The sequence below is a fragment of the Hetaerina americana genome, unplaced genomic scaffold, assembly GCF_022747635.1.
Source record: "Hetaerina americana unplaced genomic scaffold, ioHetAmer1.1.p SCAF_7, whole genome shotgun sequence".
NCBI classification, from domain to species: Eukaryota; Metazoa; Arthropoda; class Insecta; order Odonata; family Calopterygidae; genus Hetaerina; species Hetaerina americana.
Window position 1 is genome coordinate 13,150,074 of NW_027287316.1, and position 24,282 is coordinate 13,174,355.

General features: G+C 44.8%; 1 protein-coding gene across 1 annotated transcript in view; it reads left to right on the plus strand.

Annotated features, from left to right (window-relative positions):
- The first annotated feature begins 5,809 nt into the window (after window positions 1–5,809).
- The window catches only part of LOC139696541 (uncharacterized), a 65,363-nt gene continuing 46,890 nt past the window's right edge, over window positions 5,810–24,282 (plus strand). The window contains exons 1-3 of the mRNA XM_071595344.1: window positions 5,810–5,840; window positions 6,617–6,718; window positions 12,017–12,154. Coding sequence (XP_071451445.1) covers window positions 5,810–5,840; window positions 6,617–6,718; window positions 12,017–12,154 — 271 coding nt within the window. The remainder of the gene's footprint in view (window positions 5,841–6,616; window positions 6,719–12,016; window positions 12,155–24,282) is intronic.

Genomic DNA, 24,282 nt, shown 5'->3' on the forward strand with positions numbered 1-24,282 from the left:
CCTCTCGCCATTTTCCCCGCCACAAGTCATATATAAGAGACGAATAATTAAGCATATATTAAGTATCATTCCTACAAATCACAGGCTAATGAGGTAAGGGTGTGGAGACGAATAGAAAATGTAAAATGGACGGAAAGGAAAACAAATAGGGAAATACTAGCCATTGGCTTTGTATTTTGATGCCAAAATAAATCGTGTATTGCAGGTGACATGAGATTTATTGTTCATGCAAGTGAATTCTTCATAGATCATATGATTTTTTTAGGCTTTTTCTGAGTTCGTATGAAAATTCACTATTTTATTGAAACCTTGTTACGTGTTGGATTGATGTTCCCTGCACATGTGAATTCGTTCATTTCCCAAAGCGACCACTCTTGAAATACGCGCCGTTTCCTTGAATCTAGCGATGGGATTTAGTACTAACTGTCCCATTTGTGATAGGGAGGGTCGAGTTTAATTTTTTTAAAGTGAGTTGTGATTTTTGAGCGTTCGTTGATTTCTCCTTTTTTAAAATGTTTTTTGGGATCCTTGTTTGACTTGAGTGGGGCAGGATAGGCTTAATTTCCATTTTCGGGAAGGCGTTCTATTTGAGCGAATTTCCTCATTTTTATTCGTTGCTTTTAAACATTTGATTTCGTATGTACGTCGTTACGGGTATAATTTTTGTTGTTTGATTCATTCTTTTTTGTTGAAATGGCGTTTTCACTAAGGTACACGCAGGTGTACACGAGGTGTATTCAAGAACCTTAGTTAAGAAACGAAGAAATTCAAGATTTTTCCCTACGTACAGGGATATACTCCCTGTATAACGATATGGAATAACCATTTGCGGCAATCAAGCCGAAGGTTGCTTGTCAATAGCTGAGGAGTTCACCGCGAATAAATTCTTTATTCGTTTGCACGTTCATGATAATGAGAGGGTCAGTTGTTACTCCTGTTCCAACATTCGATTTGCCCACGAAGTCCTAATAACCAGAAAAGACAACCGCGCAAATTTATAGATGGGTGTGGCCTAGGGCATCGACTGGGATTTGAATCCGGAACCCTCGGGTCGGTAACCGAATGCTCTACCCACAAGACGCTCACGCACGCAGAATGTTTATGGAAAGTCAATTGTTGTTCCCTTTCACCAGTGTGGCGAGAGACTAAACCTTTTCGGTTGCAAAATCTTATGTTTATCTCTTGAAGGAAACATACACTTCGCCATTGTTTTTGTATTGTGAGTAGTTATTAGGGGAGTTATTAGAGAGAGTTAGTTGGGATTAGGTCAGTATTAGCCTACTCCAAACGAGTATACAATTTAACGTCCCATCTGACGGCGAATACACTTAGAGGGTTCTCCACATGGCACCGTTAGTATGACCCGGGATACCATTGAAAAATCCGGCCACCACCGGGATTCGTACCAAGGCCCTCGGGGTGGGTAGCCAATGCCGTAGCCACCGCACTATTCCGATTCCGCACATTACTTTTAGAGCTCAATAATGGTGTAAATGATATCTTCGACCTGTGTGACTTCATATACCGTTGACGTAAGACATTTTGGTTCAAATATCTTTCGCCTTGACCGGAATTCGAACCCGGATCTTCAATTTCCAGTCGAGTGTTTTAGTCAGTTAAGCCACCAAGTCATCCGCGGAAGCCTCTTCAGCTGAAATGGCCGTAGGATTCGGCCGCAGATCGAGGGATCCGGTTCGAATGTTTTTTTCGCCGTGAGAAGTCTCACATTCGTGCGCCGCCGGGGTCCCGTGTCGCGCGAGACCCCGTAGCGTCCCCGAGTCCGCTTTCAAGGAGCAAGTGAAGGAGGGGCGGCAGCATTCCTCGCGTTATTCAAAACGGCCGACGCTCTCCCGGAGTGAGTACTCATAAGGTGCTCATCGCCGTCATCATCGCGGTCGCGAGGAATTTTCGGGAGAGGAGGCTCTCGACCCACGCCCTCCTGCTCCCCACCATGCTCCGCGGGGGCCAAAAAACGGACGCACTGCCACCGGCGGGGGTCGAGGGGAGTGACGGGAGAGGGGCGGGGATCTCTTGATGCGGCTGGCTGGTAAAAACGGCGTCTGGGGGATCGGCTCGGGCCGCGGGGGATGACGGACGGACGTGGGGAGGGAGGGAGGAAGTAACCCGAGCATTCCACCGAGGGATGCTGCCCGCTTTCCCGACGTGTCCATTTGCACCCCGGATATTATTACTACACGCGTCTTTGCAGTTTGGTTTTCGCGCTGCGGGGAGTGATGTCACGGATCCCCGTCAAGTTTTCTCTCTCAGCGGGTCCGGGCCAGACGAAACTGGTGGGCGGGGTTGTTTCCGCGAAAAATATTCCTTCTTTTTTTTCCTCCCTCTCTCTTCTTGTTGGTCGGAATTCCGCGTTGCGGATGCGTCTTGTTTCAAAATTTGTGGTTTGTGAGGCAAAGGAGTCTGCACGGATTAGACTGGTGTAGCAAAAGGGAAAAAATCATCTCTCCACACTCACTTCCCCACCCCCGTGCTTTCTTTCGGTATTCGCTCCTTTTTTTACGTCCATATCTTTCATTACGGAGCTTAATGTCGCCCCAATTCGGTGGACTCGGGTCGTTATGCGATCACGGAGCTCAAGCGAAGGAGAGGGATAGAAAAAAAATAGCGTACGTTCGGTAATAGCGCTGCGTCGTCGTAATTTTTTCGCCGCCACCGCCGCCTTTTTCCCTCCCCAATCCCAAACGGACGGGAGGAGGGAGCGGTGGTCACCGTGAAGGTAAAAATTACACAATGCGGAAAAGCGCGAGCGATTTCGGTCCCCCGTGCGTCATATTTTTGCAGGGGATATTTCGCGTTGTTTTTTGTGTCCGTAGCTCACGCGCAAATCTTATGGTTGTCTGCCGTTATTCAGCCAGGGGATGAGTTCCCTTTGGGCCGAGCGGACTAAATTCCGCCCACCCCGCGGGGGTTTTATCGAGATGCCTTTTTCTTTAGAACGCCCATACGGCAATATAGTTGGAGGGTAAAAAGAGTGGAAAGTTTACGGGTAAACGAGTGTGCGCGCGAGTTGAAAATTCTTCGTCCTCGTCGGAGGTAATGAGGTTTTGCTTCCCTTCGGCGGATGCTGTCTCGTGTAAGATCTTCATTTCCATCGCCGTGCCGCTCTTAGTTGTGGGGTTTGGGGGGAGGGGTGGAGGGGGGTGGGGGACGAGGGTGCCACGTTGCTATCCGTCAGCGGAAATGCCACATTGTTGAGCTACAACTATACGATGCGATCCGAGAATTACCCTCGTGAGTTATAGAATGGACTTCCCCGTGTATACGCTCACAAACACACGCTGCTCACCGTAAATACTTAGGGAAGTAGAATGCGGGGAGAATTAATTTTCAGCGACAAACAAGACGTCTGCCATCTGATTCGTGCTTTATTCCGTAAAATTACTACTGCGGAATTCAAAGAGAGAGAGAGAGGAAATTACATTGTTCACTTCCTACAAGACCCACGGAAAACCTGGAAATAAAATTCTGTTGCGATTAATAAAAATATTTAAAAAAAATACATCCATGGTAAAGAAGTTGCCGGAAAAAAAACTCGGAATGACACTTTTCATTACTTCAGTCGAGTGGAATATCTGATTTAGTGGCTTGGTTGCGTGCACTCGCTCGACTCCCCCATCAAATGAATTTTTATGCCCCTAATCCCACGAGATCTCCGTTTTTTCTCCTGGCGAGGGGAAAGATTGACATCGAAGAGCAAAAAAAAACTTTGAAAAATATTTTAATTTTAAATCAAGGAAGGTTTTCCGGTGCTGTGATTCTCGAGGGGAAAGTCTGTGAGGGCGATGACCACCCGTACTAATGTTTCAAATTCCGATTCGCTTGCTTCCTCGTTTCCCTTAAGACTCGGCAATGGTCCGAACGGGGATTCGCGTTGATTCAAACAATCGTGATGACGCTCACGGGACGGTTTTACAGTGCTTCCAAAACTCGGCATTCAAGAGACGCGGCGCCCATTTGCTTCCAGTGTAATTGGAGGAGGTGTGAGCGGAGGATAAGCACACATTGAAGTGGATCGAAACGTCGGTTGATGAGGAGAAGTGAATTATTCCAGCAGCATGTGATTTTATGACTCAGCCCCGTCGTTTCCTAATACTGTTTCTTGTTCCTTTCTCGTTGATTCTCCTGGTTTTCCGTCCGACTCGATTTGGTGGATCAAAATGTCGAAAAATGGCATATAACTGACGGAGATTGAAAGTTGCCACCGCAAGAGGAATCGGCGATGGATGTCAATGGAGTATCGAGTGGCTGGTTTAGGTTATTTATCCTCGTCAGAGGGAAGGCGGCCATGAATTGGCAAGGACGAGGGATCAGGCCCTTAATGTGATGTTTCGATAATTAACGCGCCGCGTTGGGGAATTGCGTGTTTTCTTCCCGTTAATCGGTTTGCATCGACTACTCGATCGTGTCGCGACCCTTCTCTCGTCAACGAGCATCAATCGGCATCCCGATTAATATGTGGTGCGCGACATTCGTATTCTGGCCGCGGGGGTCAAATTTTTCGCGAGAATGATTTGAAACCCGCGGCTAGAACTCGGGGCTTCTCCCGCGACTGGCATGTATTCATTGTAATTGGTTAAAATATCCATCATTATCGAAATCAGGTCATTTTTTTCCATTTCCAAATATTTCTTTTTGGGTTTTTTTAAAATAAAATTTCTAAAAATCGTTTCCTCGATATTGCCTTCAGAAACCATCCGTATGCTATCCTGAAAGATTGAAAGAACGTTTTTGAAGACTCGTTAACTTTTTTTTTAATTTTTCGTGTTTACTGTTAACTTTGGTTCCCTTTTGCAATTTTATCGTCGAAGCGATGAGTTTTGCGATGTCATTTTTTATTCATTTTCTCTGCTTACTTAGTCTCACGTTTTTCGAGTATTGTTGGATCGAATCTTGTTTAATTAAGGGAGACTTCTCCTTAAAACCTACTTAACTAAACGTACCTACTTCCCCCAAAAAGTAGTGACCTTTCCCGCTGAAACGCCTGTCGTATGACTTACTAGCCGAACGATCTTCTTCCGTACCCGTGATGAAGTCCTCCGTTGGCATATGAATAAGGTTTTCCCGAAGGTGTTGTTAATAATATAGTTAGAACCGGTGCAGCGAGCCGGTGAATGCGAGAAACCCTTGTTCCCAGGGAACAGGTGAATCTAACGAGCTTCAACCAAGCTTGCCGCGATCGTGATGCCTCGGATCGATGTACTTCCCTTTCCAGGTAATGGAATTAACTGCCTCTTCACGGAGCAGTCATTGTGCGGGGCGTGAAAGTTTAGCGGGAGAGGGTTTTTGTTTCGGGCGGGAGGAGAAGGGGTTGGTTGCCGGTGTCGGGAGAGTGAGTTCGAGGGTATTAGAGCAACCAATGGTCCGGCACTCCCTTTTTCTCCGCCTGAATGGAAATAAGGGTAAAACCTGTTGCCACGTCTCCCTACAACTGCAGCCATCAATAAAACCCATTTGAAAGGCGACCTGCATCTTCCGTTGGCGCTTAGCATAGGCGCTAACGTGAACGCAGTTTAGGATGAGTAATGGAGTTTGATTAGTAACTAACTCTCCGACGATGAGTTAACATGAAGTGATGCACTCGGAATAGGTAAGCAGACCTATGCTCGTGAGGAGGTTAATAATGATAAAAGGAATGTTTGAGTGCGCTCCGAGTGGTTGCATGTTTGACGGACGACTGTCTTTGATAATTTTTTCTCCGTTAGATTTAAAGTTGTTGAGAAAGCACCTTGAAGATTGATATACCTGTGTTCGTCTCGCGGGCAGTGCCAAATTATTCCCCGCTTTTGCCAACATGGATTTTAGCAAGCCCCGTTTGCCTGTCCGTAAATGGAGCGAGTTAATCAGCACAGGATGGAATTGGAAATGTGTTCTTCGTACTTCCTGGTACTCTCCATTCTTCGAAACATTTAATTCGGCCATTTGGTTCCATTCTCTCGACTATTCTGCGAATTTGCATTCACTTGGGAATGAAGTATGTGTGTCGGCCAAAGGAACCTGTCTTCATGCTCTTACATTGGCTACCTAATTGGTGGCTATTCTTGGCCTGAGAGTTGTTTATGCTCTAATATTAGGTGCGAATGTCACTTCATTATTCACAGCTGGCTGATATTAATCATCCGCTGTTTTGCATTGAGCAATGGATACTTGAATAAAAGGTTTTCCTAGCACCACCCAGCAGAAATTCCTTCGTATCCTATCGTGCTCATTCTCTTTTCACTGTGTCAAGTCCAGAGCAGCTACTCACAGTTCGAAGTATGTGGACGGGGCCATTCGACTGTGTTTATTTCTGCATTTTGACTGAAACTCACGTCGAATAAGAAGAAATTTTGATCGCGCAGTCATATTGTTTGTCGTGTTCAATGGATGAATTTTATCGCTGTAATGTTTTCCTGTTGTTCATTTATTTGCCGTTGCGTTCAATTCATGCATTTTTCATCGTTCTGTCGTGAAATCAGTCGGGTCGTCATTGAAGCATGTGAAACTCAATTTATGCATGACTTTTTTGTTTTTTTTCCGTGATTGTAAGCTTGCATGCAGTACTTGATTCAACTTTAATCTGTTGCAGTTTCTATTAATGCCCTCTCCTTTGTTCCGACAGTCGTTGCCACATCCGCCCCGGCCAATGAGGCAGAGCTTCAACTCTACAGAGTGATGCAGCGGGCGAGTCTCCTGGCCTACTACGACACCCTCCTTGAGATGGGTAAGTGCGCGCCTCCCACGCCATCGGGACCCTCACTCGCAGACATTAGTCGCAAATAAAACCCCATGAACGACTTTGGTTATTCAATATAATCACGTACCCCAAAACACTTCTTGATTCCACTAAATGGTATCGTTTATTTCCCACGGCCTAGATTTTGTTGTGGGGTTACGCCATCAGGTGATGAAGTTGCTACGAAACCTAGAATGTGGAAGATAAATATTGTTATGGAGTGAAATCACAAAATGTCATTGGTTTACATGTTCATGGAGCAATTCCACAAATTTACATGGGAAACCATTTCTTGTATAATTAGATGATTGGGTTCCAAGAAACTGCGGGAGATGCCGCAACAGTAACTTTTAACGGAGTCATCCGTTAATATGCATTTCAGTGCAACAATTTCAAAGGGTAAAAATCATTCGCATTGACCGGGATTCGAACCCGGATCCCTCGATATCCGGCAAAGTGCTTTAGCCAGCTAAGCTATCGAGTTTAGCTAAGCTAAACTCAGAGTGTAATAGGACGCGTCGATTGCTTAACTGACCGGACTCGGCCGGACATCGAGGGATCCGGGTTCGAATCCCGGTCAAGGCGGATGATTTTTAAACCCTCAACTTGTTGCATTAGATGAATGGGCTTGTTTAAAATTAGCACTGTAATGAGACGTGGTTACGTTGTTAATATATCACAAATGATGGTTTCATATTTTGGCATTCTTATAGAATGTCGCCCTTTCTACAATGAAATAAACAGGCCGATCTTGTTTTCCACTTTTAATTTGGCAGCCCCAATCGCGATTTCAGTGGTCATGCCTCGTCTTCAAGGATAAAGAATACCTGATTGAGGTAAACTACTCGCGAAAATTATGCATAGAAGTCGAAAATGGGTATAGATGAGAATATTCTGTGTTGAGAATTAAGAATTTGTTATCATTAACTTTTACGGAATAATTCCATTTGGATGAAGCTTGCAGCAGCACACGTAATTGCCATTTTCTGTTTTATTCCATCCGCTATCTCCAATGAATTCCATGACTATCATTTTTTCCTGCATACTCATGAGTAGACACCTTACCCTGCAAGCTTCCACGAGGGTTGTGACGGGGATTATTAGGTTACCACCCATTAGTAATCAATTGGTGTTGGTTATTTGTGTTTAAAGCACTTTTTATTTTTGCCGAGTTTAAAAATTCGTCCGTACTGTTTCTAGCTATTTTTGTTGCGAATTTCGAATAAGAAAAATGAATTTTCCTGTCGATCAAATATGATTCGGGCATTATCATCGGTATTCTTCTTCGAGCGTTGGCCCGCAGGTACTATCGGCCTGTGGAGACAGTACTTCTATCCGGAAGGCTGCCGAGAAAGCGTTTCTTCCTCGGGAATAAATGTTCAGCGCCACGAAATGCGCGAACACGTTGCCTTCCGAGTCCTCGCTCAAGGAGATGCAGATGGATCTTCGCCGCGACATGCGAGCGGAAGTCAGCTGGGCCGAGTTTATGGAAGGATGAAGGCGGCGCCCACCTCAACCAACCCTGCCTCCCTCCACGCATGCGTGCATTCGTTTAGCGTCCCGATTCACTCACTCCTCCCCCCACTCCCTCCCGCGCAATCCTCTCACCCGAAAGCCTTAAATCACACCTTCCGATCCCGACCCGTTTTGATTCCCGTCCTCTCCCCACGCACGACCCTCCACTCGGAAAAGGTGGGACCGCGTGCACGCGTGGTGCTTTCGTCCCCTCCTTTCCCTTTCGTCGCCCCCTTCCCCCCCCCTCCACCCCGCCCCGACCTTTCCCTTTCCTTCGCACCCTTTTACCCTTCCGATGCAGCCACTCACTCTTCGCGCCACCCCCTCCCCGGAAGATGAGGGCGGAAGTCCCCAATAAATCACTCGCCCTCCCCCGGGATTCCTCCCGTCGCCGTACGCGGAGGTGGTCGGGGGCGGAGCGGTGCTCACGAGGGTGTTCCCCCGAACACCTCATCGACCCGTCTCGAGAGGACCGAGTATTGCGATAGTGATATATGCGGGAGGAGGCGCGAACCAACCCACACAAACACGGCTTGTTTGTCAGACGACCTCCGTCTACAGCCACGGGACCTCTTGAGATTTTTTACTGAAAAACCCTCCATGCCATCCAACAGACATGTTGGACAATTTTGAAACCGAGAGTGAAGGTACTTCGGGAGAAGGATGTAGGCGCAGGCCATCTGTTAGGAAAGCGTGGATTCCTCAGAGTTAGATCTCCAAGTGATCGTTCTTTTGTGTTACGCTAAGAGCGCTGAGCTCAATGCCAGCGGGTTCCGCTCATCCCATCCGTATTTATGGTGAATTTATTTCTCAGGTAAGAATGTTGGTGGGGGTGAATATTTTTATATGAACTATATAAAACGCTGACGAAGTGGTATTCTTGTGGAAGGAAGCATTATCTACGCACATAAAAGGAAATATGACGGAGGGATAATTATTTTAGAATAGCTCAGGGATAAGCATCGAATGGAGTACCATTCCAATATAAGTTATTTCAATGTATTTGACGCCGTCGAAGTGGTATTAGCGTTTAAGGAGGCATTTACCTACATCGGTGATGGATCGATCTCTCTCTTTATATGATGGAAAAGAAGCAATTTAAGTCCCGTCGCTCATTATTTCCTTCTGCACGATATTCGTAAGCCCGTAATATGGAGAGAGTAACATGCACCTGTATGTACACATCTCAATTTTATTGTTTGAATTAATCAGTACTAGTTGCATCGCAGAAACCATTCGGTGTCACGAAATTACGCACTCCCATCACATCAAAGCACGTAGTTCGTGCCCAGCTGAAATGTTCACGACCGTGCTCTGGTTATGCTCAACTCGTCGGTGCTATTGAGTCCGCCTTGATGAGAGCCCAGCCCGCCCGTGGCGTCGGTGCCATTCTCGGCTCACTTCAGAGCGTTCCGGAAGAGTGGCGCCCACTTTGCAATGTGGTGTCGACTGCCCCAGGAGGAGCATCCCGTTGGAGGAACTGCGGTTTAGCTTTGTATGCATCATGAGGTGCGCAGAAGACAGCACGGTCTCTTACACCAAAAGTGCAGGGGCTCCAGAAAACAATTTCCTGTAATTCGATTTTGGAATACGCCAGATACGACGGCTACTCGTGCATGTGAATCCGTGCTATTCATTTATATTTGAAGCGTCTTGAATGTATCGTAGACTGAGTCGGTGAGGTGGCTAAGGCTATCAAATGTATACCAAATACTATTGAAAAAACTTGGGGTGGGGACTAAATTATTTGATACTCTAGGCTCTCTAAATTTTTAAATTATTGAAAATTTTGAAGAGGAAAATTAAATTTACCCGCACTCCGCCAATTTGAGTTATGTTTCCCTCCCAGTGCTTCCCACCCTTTTGGCATTTTAGTGGAATTAATGCCATCACGGGATCTTAAGTGCAGAATTAGGTACACATTCCAGGGAAGGGTGTTGCTCGCTGCCTTCCTCACCTCAGTTCTGCGACCAATTCCGCGATCCACCCACTCCTAAATATATAATCTTGACCTACTAATGAGAACCCCAGTGGGTTCTGTTCTTTAAAATATATAACTGCTCCACTGTCTACTTAAGACAGAAAATGACCTTACCTGCCCTTTCTCGGTTCTAGCCTTCGCCTTCGCGGATCAGGACCCAGGGTTACGCTCTGGCGAGGGGCATAGATTTAAAGCATGCCTCAAAGATAATTATTCAATAATTTACATAATTGTACTGCTAACTTACTTAATGTAGTAGCATCATCATCGCCATCTCGAACTCTGCGGCATGGAGGGCCCCGCATTCCATTTTCGTCTCCATTCATCCATGTACTTCGCCTGATCTTTTGATTCATTATAACGCTTTCCATCCATGATGTCATCTAATATTTTCAATCTCTCTATTTCTCTTCCCTTTTCCCCTTCCACTGTCCTCTCAATCGCTCCTTGTAATATTCCTTCTTCTCTTGTTATGTGTCCTTATCGCCTCGAGGAGAGTTCTCTCTTCTCCAATCTTCTTCAGCACTTCCTCATTCTTCCCTCGGCCCACCATCTTATTCTTTCCAATCTCCTCCAAGTTCATTCACATCTCGAATGCCTCAATTCTGTATTCCACTCTTTTACCCAAGGTCCACGTTTCACATCCATACATCCCTACATCCCACACGTAGCATTTCATTATTTTCTTCCTCAGCTCCAGTTCAAGACTACTGCAAATGAGCGTTTTCATTCGATTGAACGCTTGCTTTGCCATGGCTAGTCTCGTTCTAATTTCCACATCAATCTTCAAGTTTTCAACTATCACACCTCCCAGATATCTGTCCTTTCCAACTTGATCAATCCTTGCTCAATTTATTATCACATTCATGCGCTTTCTCATCATCAATTATCATCACTTTTGTCTTTCTAATATTAATTTCCATTCCATACTCTTCCATTCCTTTTTCTTGAGTCGGCAAAATTTGCAATACCTGCAAATCATCCGCAAGTAACTCTATTTAATCTACGAATCTTATGCTGCTTATCAACTGACCCCCAACACTTTTCCTCACCCCCTATATCCATTTTCTCCTGTTAGGGGGCTGCTAATCATTTCCTCTCTATAGACGTTGAATAAAGTAGGTGAGAGATAGGAACCCTCCTCTACCAATCTCTGTCCATTCAGTCAATGTTGTATTGAAGCGTATTGTTGCCTTGCGTATCATGTAGATTTCCTTGTAGTCTTCTGTTATCCGATCCACCTATTTTGTTTTCAGAATACCCATTAGCTTATCCCATTTAATACGTTCAAGTACTTTTAGATCAAAAGGCCTTGAAACACCTATTGACATCTCCCGTGCCCATTCCGTGCAGTATCTTAATCATTAAAAATGCCATTTACACACAGTAATCAACCCGAAGGTCGGGGAGGAGGGCGATGGTAAAGTTCACCCAGTACTAAGCGCGTATATGGCTTGTGAAAGTTACACATCAGGGTAGGGGGGTCAGTTCCTTTCCCTGTGCCGGTTATGGTTTCCCAGGAAGATTTGGTACCCGAAAAATCACCTATATTATACACTTGATTAATTAGCTACCTAGTAGTACCTATATACTTACCTAATTAGTAATATTTAATTAATTACTTAATTAATAGTTCGGCCAGGATGCACTGTAAAAAGATGTGCCTTGATAAACTTTGAATTAACAGTTACCGGAAGTTCGGATGATTCCCGGAGGAAAAGGGTCGAAAGGTTCCCACACAGATGGCGCATGGTAATGAGAGAACTCACCCCTTCTATTTTTTTCCGCAGGTGGAGACGACGTCCAGCAACTCTGTGATGCAGGGGAGGAGGAGTTCTTAGAGATCATGGCCCTGGTGGGGATGGCTTCCAAACCCTTGCACGTCCGGAGGCTCCAGAAGGCACTCCAGGAGTGGGTCGGCAACCCCGGTAAGACACGATAAAAACCACTTCTGAATAAGTCATACTCGATTGGAATTTGAGGGTTAAGGTGCTTGGAGAAATTGGTCTCCAGGTGCTGGTGATTTTCCTATTTTTGTATTTGCATTTGGAAAATATTAGAACATATTGATAATGCGAGGGTATGTTACCAGAAATGTGTACCGTTTCAATTGTTTTGAATAACAGTGACAAAATGCCACATGCGTTCAAAATTTTCATGATTCGAAATTCGAAAACACAACCCAAATTCGGATAAGCGGTTTTATTCGAACAATTAAGTTTTTGACACGTGTACAGCAACTGCTTATTTTATTATATTGCATACACTATATCAGTTTTTTTGTGAAAACTTTGATGGAGGAGTAAAAACAAATGTAGAAATATCGCATATGCATGTCATAAGCGTGCGTTATTTTACATTTGAATTTACAAAAATGACTAAACTGGTGCTACGCTATGTATTCCCTTGTGCTCAACGAAGTATTGTGAATTTTTCAGCATAAAAGCGACATCAGTACTCAATCAAAATTCGACCCAACCACATTTTTTCAACGCAGTGGTAAAGAGTACTAATGGAAACCGGCTTAGCAGGTTTCAGTTTGTCATGCAGCCTCCCTGAAGATCAATATTCAAACCGTGAATAACCGTGAGATGACTTTTTGCCTTCCTCAACTCCAAACAAAACATACCGATGGAAACTGTGGATCTAGGTTCGGGTTGGGGAAAATCCGGCCAACAAGATAGTTCTGGTACCCTTTGTTTATGCATGCCATAAAATGGTAATCATTTCTAAGAAAACTTCAATTTCTCGATGAGCACGGACGATACTAAACACAAGAACTTTGATCATTTTCCAATTCCTCGTTAAGGATACCTTGAGTCATTATGGCTTTGTCTTTTCGAAGCGAAACTTTACTCGTTGAAACATAACTTTTCACGTCCGGATTCACTGCAGCAAGTTTGTATTCGACGTAATTTCGTGTGTTTTATCATGGCTGCCTTCGCGTTTAGTAGTTGCGTAAAACCTCCCCGGTCGGTCCTTTATCAGCGAATTGTCGGAATGCAAGCGGAGATGCAGGTCACGGGGGGTTGGCGGGGGGCGGGGTGAGAAGGAGGAGGAGGAGGCCAGGAATGCCCCCGGTGGGGAGGGAGCGGGACCCGCCCCATTTCGTGTTTCTTTATATTTATATCTCTTTTTGGTATCCTGGCGAGAGCCGCCGCCCCTGGCGACGCGCCAGCGGTTTACGGCGACGGTCCCTGGGCCACAACATTCGGCGCGCCCCCCAACATCTCCCTTCCTCCCCCCCTCCTCCCCCCCTACCACCCCCCCCACCTCGCCGCTCTAAAAAGGCGGCCATTTGCGTGTACCTCCTCCCCCCTTGGCTTCAGAAACAAGGAGGATGTCTCTGAAAAATCTCGCAAAAAGGGAACCGCTCCCTATTCCACCTCCTCCTCAACCTCATTGAACGCCCATAAAAAAAAATAATAAGGCGCAACCGGGAGTTTTCACCAATTACGAACGAACGGGAGAGAGATAAAAAAAATTTGAGGAGAGTCGGATGAAAAAAAACAACAAGCAAACTGAAACGTAACTCGAGTTCAATCTATGAATTCTTTTTTTTTCGTTTCATTCCAGCGACCCGATAACAAAAGAGTGGCGTGGGGCGTAGTGTGTATTTATTCTCGCCGATGATTTCCCCCCGCTCCCGTCTGGCTGATTTCCTTTTTCGAAAGCGAACAATCGCGCTTCGTCCATCGGCGCAATTACGCCGGGCGGTCGGGAGACAACAACAGGTGGGATCGGAATCCGCTCTCGTGTATGAAAACGGGACGTGATGGGGGCGGGAGGTTCGATCCGGAGGAGCGGGAAGGAGAGCACGTGCGTGGCCAGTACACACCCGCGCACTCAGCTTCTCTTTCTCTCTCTCTCCCTCCCTCCCGCGGCGAAGGCAATCGGAATACGCTTAATCCACATTCTCGCGAAACCGGGATGCGAGGCCATCGTGGAAAATTCGTTCTGCTGCCCGCGTTCCCGTTTGGAGGGGCGCGCATAGAACGGGACGGACCTCTTTTTACCTCGGCGGACTCATCTGACAGACGGCGTATTTTAATAGGCCGTCCCTCTCCCTACCCACCCACTCCATTCTGAAACTGCGTACAAATTACGAGGCCCGCACTATATGTAGAATGCTCTCGCTATTATTATGACTCTGAACTACATTTTATTTCATCGAAAATGTGTCCGGGTCTCATTTTAATGTCACGTCAACATGAAGAATCGAATCGGACGTTTTGATGTGATGTTACATTTTCCGACCTTTTTTTTATCTCTCAGGCTGGAAATCATAATTCCTCTCCCGTATTCGACAAAGGAGATTTAGTACGTCTAGCATGCCTAGCACGGAATATTCGTAAGCGTAGTCATGCTTTATCACTGTCAGAAGAATGTTACTATCTGGTTAAAGTTAAAATAATGCTATATTATGGAATTCATCCGCCTTTTAATTTTTTTTATTTCGCGCTCATTTAAATGCTACGTATGATATTTTCCTATGTGCTTGTTATTTTTTCACTACGGTTGTCTGTTCGTCCTGGTCTGGGTTTATTCCTGATGCCTGGTAAACTAACACTCCGTACCACGCGTCTACGCGGTCTAACTTACGCCAGCCAGAATGAATTACCCCGGTGATGCCAGAATATTAGTCTCCGCAAATATATAGTGCCGCAGGGATTGTACGAGACAATATAAAGTCTTCGCCCGGATCAAATGTTTTAGCCCACCGGGGTGAGCATCTCTTCTCTAGTAGACGTATCGAGCTTGCCAAACCAAAGCAGACACAATAATCCCGACAACATTCCTCTCTGAGGCAAATGACTTGTAATATATGCTCTCTTTATCCCAGCACACCCGGCTGGATCACGGAGGAAATTTTTAGTCAGCCAACCCAAATGTCGCGGGTTCGACTCCAGCCTCTGGAATGGACATTGTTCGATAGGGTATTGAATTTGGTCTCAAATTTTCAGTGCGGCTAGTCTCAACTGCAGGAGCACAGTCAGAAACGGAATCCCTACTTCAGTGAAATTGATTTCATGCGTGCTAATGTGACGATTGCCTCTGCGCAAGGAGCGGTTATGGAATTTTTGGCATTATTAATGCCATGTTACTAACAGTTAATTATTCCTTATTTCTAGTGATATATTCATTTTGTGATTGCAATTAAATCCACTTAATATTTGCGTCATTTCTGTACCCATTGCGAGATAATTATCTTGGTGTAATCGGCATTACTTATTAATCCACAGGAGAAAATATGAATGGAAGTTTTCATGTTAAGTTCTAAAAGAATCACTAATTCTTAACTTTAGGAGTTTTTTCAACATTCGTATTTTTCTCTGTTTCTGCATTGATTAGGCTGAATATTAAGGAAATAATTCTTGGTATCTTTGGATGCTACCAAGATTCGCTGTGTAAAAAGAAAGGCAGCCTTAAGCATTATGAAAACACAAAAAAACCATAATTTTACAGCACTCTTCGAAAGAATTAATGCCACTTAATAATCCTCACGAAATGTACTTAAGTCATGGGAACCTAATGCCAGTCCTCTCGGCGTGTGCTTAAAATTCTTCGGATTTCAGATAACAGGTCTTTATGCTTGAGGAGCGGACCTCATTAAAGGAAACCAATCTTTTCCCTCGTGTACATATTTACATTCTAAGACGCCCCGGTAACGTTTTTGGGATGAATCGCCTGGAATGACTTAATCGCCATGGTCGAGGAGAAAGAATTTTCCTTTTCCCAAGGGGGGGAGAGAGAAAATGGGGCCTTTTATGCTCCCTTTAGAAGGAGGGCTCCTTAATCGCTTCGGGAGTCGGAAGGGTGGGGGGGGGGTGTAGTCGTAGCCGAGACCGAGGGTGAGAGGGAGGGTTCTAAAATGGAAAGACGGGCCTCCGGTTTGGTTCGAGTGAATCCTCGAATTTTGAGACGGGGCAGGTCGTGTGTCGTTCCCGGGGGTAGGGACGGCCGGGCCATACTGAGGCGGGAGGAGAGTTTGCCGAGCTGCACTGAGAGGGGGCAGGGTCGAGGGAATGCTGGGAGAAAGGGGTTGGAGGATGGGATGAATGGGAGTCGGCTTAATTGATCCTCATAATGCCTCGCCTCCTGGCCGGCGTGAAAGAATCCCCTCCGAAGTCGGTTCCGCAGACTCGAAAAGAGACAATGAACCTCGCCTCATTCAGAAACCATGAAAGAAGGGGAGGTCTTGGGGATTTCGTTTTAAAGAACGTACGCTCAAGTATGAGGGCTAGGCAGTTGATCAATGGATTACCTTCGGGAGTTTAGAATTCGCCATGAAAGGAAGGTCCAGGACCACGCGGGAAGATTATTATTTTTTCAATTCTTCTCGGAATCATAAAGAGAGTAATAGAGTTTTCACAATGGGAACGTTTTCGTTTTTTCACGCTGCCTGACGCGTTGCAATTTGGTTTCATGAAATATTTCAGTAGTTCGTACAACATTGATTAAAGGTCAGACGATTGATGTGCACAGTTTTTTAACGGGCTGTCTAGTTCTCGAGATCCTAAAGAGAATTGAAAAATGTACATTACAAGGTTCTTTTATTCAGGTTTAATAGTTAATATTAAGAGGGAGATAAGTTAATCATAGCTGAAAATAAGTTGACGTTTAATAAATTTGAAACTTTAATGAGGTATCAGTCACCTTCGCACTGCTAGTTTCGCATGAGTCTCCCAATGTTAGTTCTTATTTGAAAGGTAGAAATTCTGCGACAGTTATAGTGAGATATGATATTTCTGTGTAATATAGCATTGAATGTAAAAAAGCTGCGTCTCGAAGATTGATTGAAAAAAATTAATATAAATATATATAAACATAAATATAATGTGTTTGCCTTAAGCTACACATTTGACGCACGCATTTAAAAATTATTCAGCCACGTACGGCCCTAAGTTTTTTCACGATAATCGTGATTAAAGATTTTCTTCACTAATGTGAGTTTTGCTCTTATTTCCGCAAGATTTTATCGCTGCCGATGCAAGACGTTCCGATATCATTGAAGATTTTAACATACTGATTGGAAGCCAATCAAGTAAATTATTTTGTTTCAATTTACCTTTAGAATGTACGTTTTCACTCTCGTCGTTTCGCTTGATTAATTCTTTTGTCATTTTGTTTTCACGTTGTCGGCTATCAGTGCTAATTATTACGAGTGCAAACATGAGCGCAAACAGAAATCCAACAAAGTGAATCCGGGACCTTGAGTGGAATTGTTCACGTTCACGAGCCCAAAACACTCTTATTCAGCAATTTCTAAATTCAGTCATCGCAACTGTTATCCTTCCAAAAGGAAAAAAAATATATATTTCTCGGAGTGTGCGCTCCGACTCAATTTGTCACAAACGATTTGCTCGGGTGGTTCCGGGATATTTCTCTCGCATTCCTTTGCCTCTTCGTCCCATTCTTGTTCCGTTCTTCGACACCAGTTCCCTCTCTCGCCCCCGCCTACTTCTCACCGCCTCTGAATGAAGAAGCACTCCCAGTGGGAGGTGGTGACCCTGTACCTTTTGCCCCGGGCCTCCTCTCTTTCAAAAAGAACGAACAATTCCCCCACCCCCACCTCCCGCCGCCCGCGCTCAAACAATTTCTCATGCAACACGCTGTCCTGCTTTTAGCCGCCATCTCGATCAAGAGCTGGCGGTCTCCCCCCTCCTTCCTTCCGGGTGCCACGGTGTCCAAATGTTAAATCATCAGCTGCATAGAATATTTTCCTTAAATCTGCCTACTCCCTTATAATTCCGTCCTCATTCGTGACACGTTACTTCTTCTTAAGAAAGACAATTTTCTCGTTAAAAATGTCGACCGTTGGTGCTTTGCAATAAATTTAATTTAACATTTCCATTGGTCTTATATAAAAATGTCCATTGCCCGCTAGCAATATGCGGTTTGATGATTGACTTAACTTTAATACGGTTTCAGCACTGCTTACTCTCTTCCCTGAGATGATTTTGGTTCGCTCAAACGAACAAGTCGGTTATCTCGTTAACCGCCATTTTTTGGGGTTTCTTCAAAAGAATCTTTAGATTAAAAAAAGAGCTTTTTCAATTGAAGTCGGCCCTTATGCTCCAGGTCTCATATTTAAATAATATTTCTTGGGTTTATGCCATAGCGTCGATTATCACCGTTCTTGCACCACTCAGTGTTCTCTGAGTCACGATCAAATTGATAAGCCTTCCGCGACAATGTACAGTTCTCTTCTGATTTCTTTTTCGTCAATATGGAGTGATTGGGGCTGCAAGTTTCCGCGGCGTGACCTTTCGTTCCCCCAACCTTTTTCTTGCGTCAGAAGTGGTCACTGTTTGTTTTTTTACCGTCGTCTGCTTTTCTCGGACAAAGCCGGGATACGTGGGAAAGGCCCAAAAGAAAAGTCGCTCTTCATAGTTTCAGCGGAATATGTGTGAATCTCGCGTTTTTCCTGTTGCCCCTAAAGAGAGCGCGAATTTTTTTGCCACCATATTTTCATCTCCTTCCCTTAAATTATGTAGGTTAGCCTTGGGATAAAATATTACTCATGCTGATCAAGTCCTGTGACTGGATGAAGCAGGTGAGTGTTAGCCTAGGTTATATGATGGAAACTACGCGTGCATTTTTTTATTCGGCGGTGGTTCTTAGTCTGCGTCCAACGGCTTGAGAGCGAGTGCGAAGGGATTTATAGGTATTTCTGTGCAGCGCTCTGCTATTTTTTTTATTAATTTTTATTCTCAAAACGCTCCCTTGGGCAATTGCCTAGTTTACCCGAGAGAAAATATATCCTCGCTCTCCCGATTTCATCCTTCGCTTCGCGCCTCCTTCCAGTTTTCCCTTCTCCCCCTCTCGTTTCCTCCCTCCCATTCTCTCTCCTCCCATTCCTCTCCTCTTCCTACTCATCTTCTCGATTCCTCTTTCTTCCGCGGCGTTTATCGCCCACTTTTTGGGTCGGCGTGTTACTGCTGGCGATATCCAGCCAGGAACGGCGTTGTCAGTTATTAAGGTATCGCCGGATCTCATGCGCGTAGGACCGCGGAACGAATCCGAATATTCGAATATACGACGAAGAATAGCGTTGGCATATTCGGATTCGTTTTTTTAGCTTACGCCTGCGTATGGTGTCCAACCGTGAGTAGAGGATTTTTAAACGCAAAGTATAATTAATTCCCGTGTCTCTTCCTTTGATGTCGAAAGATATTCTAGATGACTTGTTGACTGCTCAGCTCACCGTAACCGCGAGGGTGTCGCTAGGAGAAATCACGTTCAAGGAACTAGCTACCCGTGGCTGAGGTGTTTTCTTTGTGCGCCTATGTCTTCGCCAAGTTCCAAACACGTGTTTTTCGCGGCTGAAAATATTTTATTGGCAAAGAGTTGCCGTGTTGACCTCAGAAAACGAATCGTTGTTGGTTTTCGCATGCCGGAATAGATACTTTCTCCGGTGGTAATGTACGAGGGTCATCCGGAAAGTAGTACCCGTTCGTGCCGCATGAAGTGCTGACGACGCGAGTAGCCGCTGGACGAGGTCAGATAGCTTCAGTGGCTTGTCTGCCTTCTCTGAGCCAAGTTGCGTGACGCTAGCATTGCCTGTGTTGTTTCTGTGATTGTTTACAATGTTTAAAAAAATTGAGAACGCCGCCAGTTGTGAAGTGAGGGCAGTGATTAAATTCCTCAATGCAAGAAACGTTCGCCCATGTGATATTCATCGCCAATTAAAGGAGGTGTATGGAGACAATGTAATGGAGGAGTCGTCTGTTCGGCGGTGCTGTCGCAACTTCAACATGGGGAGGGGGAACACACACGACGATGAGCGTTCGGAGAGACCGTCTGTCATTACAGACCAACTGGTGAGCTCAGTTGACGAATTCGTGAGGAACGATCGGCGCGTCACAATTGATGACATCTGTGAGCATTTTCCCAATGTTTCTCGAACAATTGTTCATGAAATTGTTAAACACCATCTGCATTATGCAAAAATTTGTGCAAGATGGGTCCCTCGCGTATCTCAATGAGCTGGCGGCGAAGGACTATGCAGCAGGAATACAGAAACTTGTCACACGTTATGACAAATGCCTTAATTTGCTTGGAGATTATGTTGAGAAGTAGTTTAAAGTATCCTCTTTCAAATAAAATTCTTTATGTTTGTTAATATTTACTTTTGTGTCTTTATTTCACGAACGGGTACTACTTTCCGGATGACCCTCGTATTATCGACCAGTTTGAATGCTCTTTTGACCTGTTTTTCAACATAATTTGTAATTTTGTGCTGTCAGTGACTGGTCAACTCTTAATTATTGAAAGGTTAACACCTTTTTTACATAAAATAACCAGAGTTTATTTTATGATTGGTCTGTGCACTGTAGAATGCCGTAGTTTTTCAAGTGTACATGAAAACATGACGATCACTTGCGGAGCGCACTTCCCACTAATTAGAAATTTACGATTTCACAAGTTGTTTTTATTAAAGCTACACCGTATTAAGTCTTAGGAGATTATTCAACTTGAAGCCGCATGAAGTACAGTTCACAAATCACAGGATTGCCGAATGACCGTGCGCAAGCGATCTTTTTCCTATTAAATCTTCGCCGTATTACGCAAAATTGAAGCCACATGGTACGTGTACTATTGGTGCTTCTTTTTAAGCATGGACTATTGCCTTTCAGAGTAACAGATATTGATCATGAGAATGTCTGCTCATAGTTACTATCTCTATTGATTTGCCGTCGTCTGCGGACAAATAAACTTCTCGAGCGAGGAAGACCAAGCTTTGAGTCAAATCGGTCTTCAATTTTTCTTTCCAACTTTTCCGCTCCAGATTTGGCTTTCATGAAAACTCTACACTCTCCGCCGCGGATTTTCTACTTCTTCTGCCAACTTATCCCTTGCCTTCGAAATATTTTGATAGGTAATTCTGTGATCACTATGAAGTGAAATCGGGATTTTTTTTTCACTTGCCAATAGACTGGAACGAGTTGCATATTTCTCTTTTTATTTCAGCGAACTTCTCTTTTGTTTTAAGTATTTTACTTGATACAAGTTTATAAATCAGGTTGACAGTATTAGTATCGTTTGCCAATGCCATTGCATCATTCACGGGATAACTGTCGGCAGGCGGATTGAAAATGGGGCCAATTTGATTTATCTTTCAGCCGTAACAGTGCGGCAGTTCTTGCAATAGTGCACTGAATTCCTTTTGAAGATTTTACGTCCATTATTTACTTAAATTGACGAAATGTAAAAAAAAACAGCTTCTCTTTGGATGGACGCATTTCTTTCTCATTGGATGAACGCATAAACAAGGGACACAGTGGTGATAAGGCTTTGGTTTTATGTGTTTTAACTAAGATCACTTCTTTCTTTGCCCTATCGGAGTCACATTGATTCTCTTAGTTCATCGTCTCATCTGTTTTATTCACTCCAGGATGCTTAAATTAACCTTATTACGAGCGAACATTAGCGGAATGGAAAATATTTTACGAACAGGAGGGAAAAAAGTACTTCGTTGAGCATGAAATAAGGGTTCAGTGAAGGAATTGTTTTGCCATAAAACTACTCAACATTTACAAATACTGCCTCCCGAAAAAAAACTTATTTATACCGATTCAACAGGGACGTATGGTTTAAGTTCACGTATGTATGCTCCCGCTTTGTTTGAAATCTCCTAAAATAAATCTCAAATATTCATATTTCGTTTTTTGCAAGCAACATACTTTGGGAGTTGAGGATTTTGGAAGAGGTGCCAGCTAATAGCGGAGATATTCGAACCATTATATTTTAGGACCATATATCTTCGTATATACCGTTAATCAAAGCCAATCGAAAAGATCCGCTCGACCTATGCGACACCGAAGTAGAAATTGAAAGAAAATATGAAATTAGGATTTTAAAAGGTGAATAGGAAGCCGTTCCCAGGCATCCGAGACAGTGCATCCATTCGTGGCGATTTTGAGAGAATAGCCGTGATTTGCGTTCGGTAGTTAATTTAGATAAATGAGGGAATAGAAAAGGTTCATTAGCCATGCATTATGGTAGTGATGCATGACGAAGGAATTTCAAGAAGTTGCGTCGCGATTCATTGCGGTGATGCCGTGTGATTACACTCTCGAGTTTCACTCAAAGCGATTGGATCCAAAATCAGTCTCGTTATTATTGACCCTCGGGCATTTAAATTTATCCGAAATATATATCGGGAATTTCGAAGACATTGATGCCACCAGAAAAGCAGGGTTTGTCGACAACGTAACGAGGAAGAGCCCGCGAATGCTCGGAGGGAACGGCCCTGGAGGACCGTCGCCCCGTTCGCCAACAACTAGCCCCCCATTCCTTACAGAGCACCACTCCTCACTTACTTCCGACATTTCCCTGCCACAACCACCCCCCTTGGTGCCCACCCCACCCCTCCCGCCGTCTTCTCTGACCCCTTCCGGTGACTCGGGGCGTGGTGGGAGACGTTAGGCAGGGAGTCGTCGGGTGGGAGGGAGGGGTTGCGTCTCGCACCGGCCTCGCTTCCTCCACCCGACCAGGGAAGTGGGGAGGGATGAAAAAAATGGAGGGGTGCGTGCGTGTGGGGGCGGGGGGGGGGGTGAGGTTAAACTAGGGTGCATGGCGCAGGCTCCTCATGCTACATATTGATTTTTTCGTCCCGTCTCCTCCTTGCCCTCGCCTCCTTCCTCCTCCCTTCTCCTTCGTCTTCGACTTACATACGCGGCCCCCTCCGCCCCCGTCCCTTCCGCCTTCCCTGCCCCTTCCTCCTTTTATACATTCCCTCGGGGCGCCAAAGGGGAGGTGTTCCGCCCTCCCCCTCCACCCCCTACTCGCCCGCCCGCCCGCCCGCCCACCCGCTGGCTGGCTGGCGCCAAGTGGAGTCGCGTAAAAGGGTTGTCCCGGTGGGAGGGAGGGAAAGGGAGGGGGGGTGGTATCGGTGGAGGAAGGCGGAGGAGGAGGTGGACGGGGGGAGTTTTTCGGGAGCGTGGGTCCGGGAGGGATGAGGGAGAGGCCCCGCGGAATCCCGGCGTGGAGTAGGTCGGGAGAAGCGAGGGGCGGGGAGGAGGAGGGGGTCGGGCGGTGGGGGTGCGTGGAGGCTGGGAAATTTAGATTCGGATTTACGACGCTTCATTCGACTTGGTGTTGGTTAGGACAAAGACTCCTTCCACGACGCCCCAGCCAAGATGCATTCCGAGAAGTTTCCATATGACGCGATGCTTTTTATATTGCATCTCTCTCTCTCTTCAAGCTCGGAAGGTGTGATTACAATAATCCGCGATCTTCACGTGACGAATAAACAATGAAAGAGCAGTTCAAACAAAAGTAAATCTCCAGCGTACCTTGTATTCTCGGTAGGAGAGTGCTCTTTCTTTCTTTGGGAGGTCTGAGAGCTGCAAGCTGAGTATGATTTGGATGAAATATTTAAAAGAAAGTTGGGGATGCAGTCACATTTTGTTTTATATTGTTCCATGGTTTTACTGTCAAATTCACAAATGCATGTTCATGCATGTCTTTTATGAAATTAGCATGCGTACTAAGTCTAGGTAGGAAGCGATAAAGTTTAAACGATGTTTTCCTTAATTGTAGTTTATGTTTATGCTCATTGAGAGATCTTTTAGAGAGAAACGTAATTGTAATTTTCTAAATAGTTTAGTTTATCTGACAGCCTTTCATCATCTGTCGTGGAAAATAAGCGGTGGATGAATTTTCAGGGATATTTTCGTGTATGCTTTTACGCCTGTTTTTCGTTAGCTTTCAGCTATTCATGCGAATGCCTCTCGCATTCGGTTTTCATTGTTTTGAGTTCCTTGCCTTGCTTTTATTTCCGTGACTATATTGTACAAATACTTTATAAAATATGAATGTTCCTGCGGATTTTATATTCCGGATATTTATATTATTCCGTTCAAAGAAACCTGTACACCAATTCTTATCTTCTAAAGTTATATTCGAATAATTATAAAATACGCCATTTGACATAAATTCAAACTGCAGGGACTTTTATGTACTTTTTGTTGACAGGAATATTAATAAAATAAATCGTCAGATGTGGAGAGTGGAATTCGAGATATGGGGAATAAAGATGGTGTACACC